The sequence below is a fragment of the Neopelma chrysocephalum genome, unplaced genomic scaffold, assembly GCF_003984885.1.
Source record: "Neopelma chrysocephalum unplaced genomic scaffold, ASM398488v2 Primary Assembly neopelma1_63126, whole genome shotgun sequence".
NCBI lineage: Eukaryota > Metazoa > Chordata > Aves > Passeriformes > Pipridae > Neopelma > Neopelma chrysocephalum.
The window spans coordinates 1-2,175 of record NW_020905884.1 but is presented as its reverse complement, the minus strand read 5'-3'; the positions used below and the strand labels follow the sequence as shown (position 1 = coordinate 2,175).

The following is a 2,175-nucleotide window of genomic DNA, read 5'->3' as shown; positions in this document are numbered from 1 at the left end:
AATCATTAGTGCTCCTTGAAAAGCTGCTGTATGTTCTTGGAACTAGTGATTTGAAAGCACTCAGATATTATGGAAGGGGAGAAAACATGTAATTTCCTTCCACTTTCCTCCTCTTACACCAATCTATGAATGTTACTGTTATTACACACAAACCTATTCTGTGCTGGGGAGAGAAAGGGGGCTGGGGAGGTTCAGGAAAAAAAGAAACCCACAACCAACCGTGGGGAAAAAAAACAGGCAGTCTGTAATTTGCTGGAAAATGGAGCATTTTGTGGATGCAACAGACGTGTGGAGCTGGGAGAGCGTGCTACGGAGATGGAGCCAAGTGTTGGGGTGGAGGGACCACCCTGTCTGTCCTGCTCCCCAGGAAACTTGTGGGGCTGGGGGGGACCCCACAGTCCTGCCCTCGGCTCAGGATATCCATCCTTTCCTTCCAGAGTTTCTTTGAAGGCTGGGATGCTTCGAAGAAGAAAGACAAGACCAAAGGGAGACAGGATCATGTGTCGACATGTGAGTGCCTTTAGACACCCCAAACAGCTTCAGAAACCTTCTAAAGGGCTTTGGGGGCTTTTTTGGAGGAAAGCTGGACTCGAGTCCATGGCAAGGAATAAACTGGTGGGGTTTGGTTGGTCAAGGGCAGCAGGAAGGTCCTTGCTCAGTGCAGGGTCCCAGCCTGAGAGCTCCTGTTGGGCATCAGGCTGGAGCAGAGGAGGGCCTGGCTGGGGCTGGATAACTCCTGAAGATGGGATATCTTGGGGTGATGACACCACCACCAGGATATGCTGGGTGGTGCTGGCAGGCCCCACATAGCCTGAAGAATGTTTCCCTGTAAGGACTTATGAGAAGCTGCAGCCCTGCCCTGGGGAGCTTCTGGTGCGGATGTGCAGGATGCTGTGGACACAAAGGGGTTAACTGATGGGTTTTTAGGACAGAAGATTAGGGAAGGGCTTGACCCCACCTGAGAGAGGATGCTCTTCACCACCTCCCTCCAGTCCTTGTGGCACAGCCACCTTGCTCCCTGCCACATCTCTAGAGACATTCCTGCAGGGATGGAGACACCAAGCCTGGTGCTCCAGGAGCTCTGGTGCTCTCCACCTGCTTTGTCCTCAGCTTCCTCCCTTCCACTCCAGCACTGTTCAGGACCCCAGAGGACACCAGAGGTTGGGCAGAGCTTTCTGGGCTCTGGCCATCCTGGTGCCTGGCTGGGCTGGAGGATGAGTGCCCTCTTTTTGGCAGGACTGGGCAGAGTTCAGGGAGATATGACGCTGGTCTAAATCACCATCTTGTGTTTATTGCTCCTGAATATGCACCACCCGCCTGAGTTTTGCAGGTTCCTGGTGCAGAATGGTTGCACAGGGTGCCTGGGGGGCCCTGGGACCCGGTGGGTGACCATCCCCAGGCACTGATGGTCCCTTCTCCCCTTGTCCCCAGACGACCGTCACCGTGTGAAGCTGCACCCGCTGCTGGGCGACCCCAACTCCGACTACATCAACGCCAACTACATCGATGTGAGTGGGGACAGGGCCTGTCTCTGGGGGTCTGGGCCTCAACAGGAGCTTCCTGGGGGCTGTCAGGGTCTGTCCAGCAGCATTTCGAGGAGTTTGGACAGCCCAGGGTGGGCTGGTCTGTGCATCCCTGAGACACACCATGAAGGACCTGCCTGATTTGTTTCTGTTCATCACCAGTTTCTGCTTGTTGCTCTGTCCCTCCTTTCTCATTTCCTCTCTCCTCCCTTTCTCCATCCTTTCTTTCCCTCCTTTCATGGCTGTGGATCTCTGTCCTCCCTGGGTGAGGGATGAAGAGGTTGAGGGGGCCAAGAGACCACCTGAGGCTCACACTGGGGTGCCCCTGATCCTGCTGGTACCTGTGAGTCTGGGCAGAGCTCAGCCCCAGTGTCCTCTGAGAGTGATGTTCTTACAATGTCCCCTGTCACCTCCATGCTGAGACCGGGGGAGGTGCAGGAAAGCTCCATCAGGCTCCAGCATCTCCTGGAAGCAGCAGCAAATCCAACTCTTCCCTCCTGTCCAGAGGATGTTGTCCATCAGTGGTGGCCTGGTGCTGAGATCCCAGTGCCCGAGCAGCATCCCTCTGCCTGTCCCCTGTGTCCCTTCTTCCCTGTGTCTCTCTGTGACCTGCTCTGGGTCGTGTGCTCTAACCTCTCTCTCTGATCTGGGC

At 55.4% G+C, this 2,175-nt stretch overlaps 1 protein-coding gene across 1 annotated transcript; it reads left to right on the top strand.

Annotated features, from left to right (window-relative positions):
* Positions 1-268: 268 nt before the first annotated feature.
* Positions 269-2,166, top strand: LOC113979232 (receptor-type tyrosine-protein phosphatase U-like). The gene is made up of 3 exons (XM_027706692.1): positions 269-333; positions 438-510; positions 1,432-2,166. Exons 1-3 carry the CDS (start codon positions 316-318, stop codon positions 1,662-1,664), a joined length of 324 nt encoding a protein of 107 aa, XP_027562493.1. The 5' UTR covers positions 269-315; the 3' UTR covers positions 1,665-2,166.
* Positions 2,167-2,175: the final 9 nt, after the last annotated feature.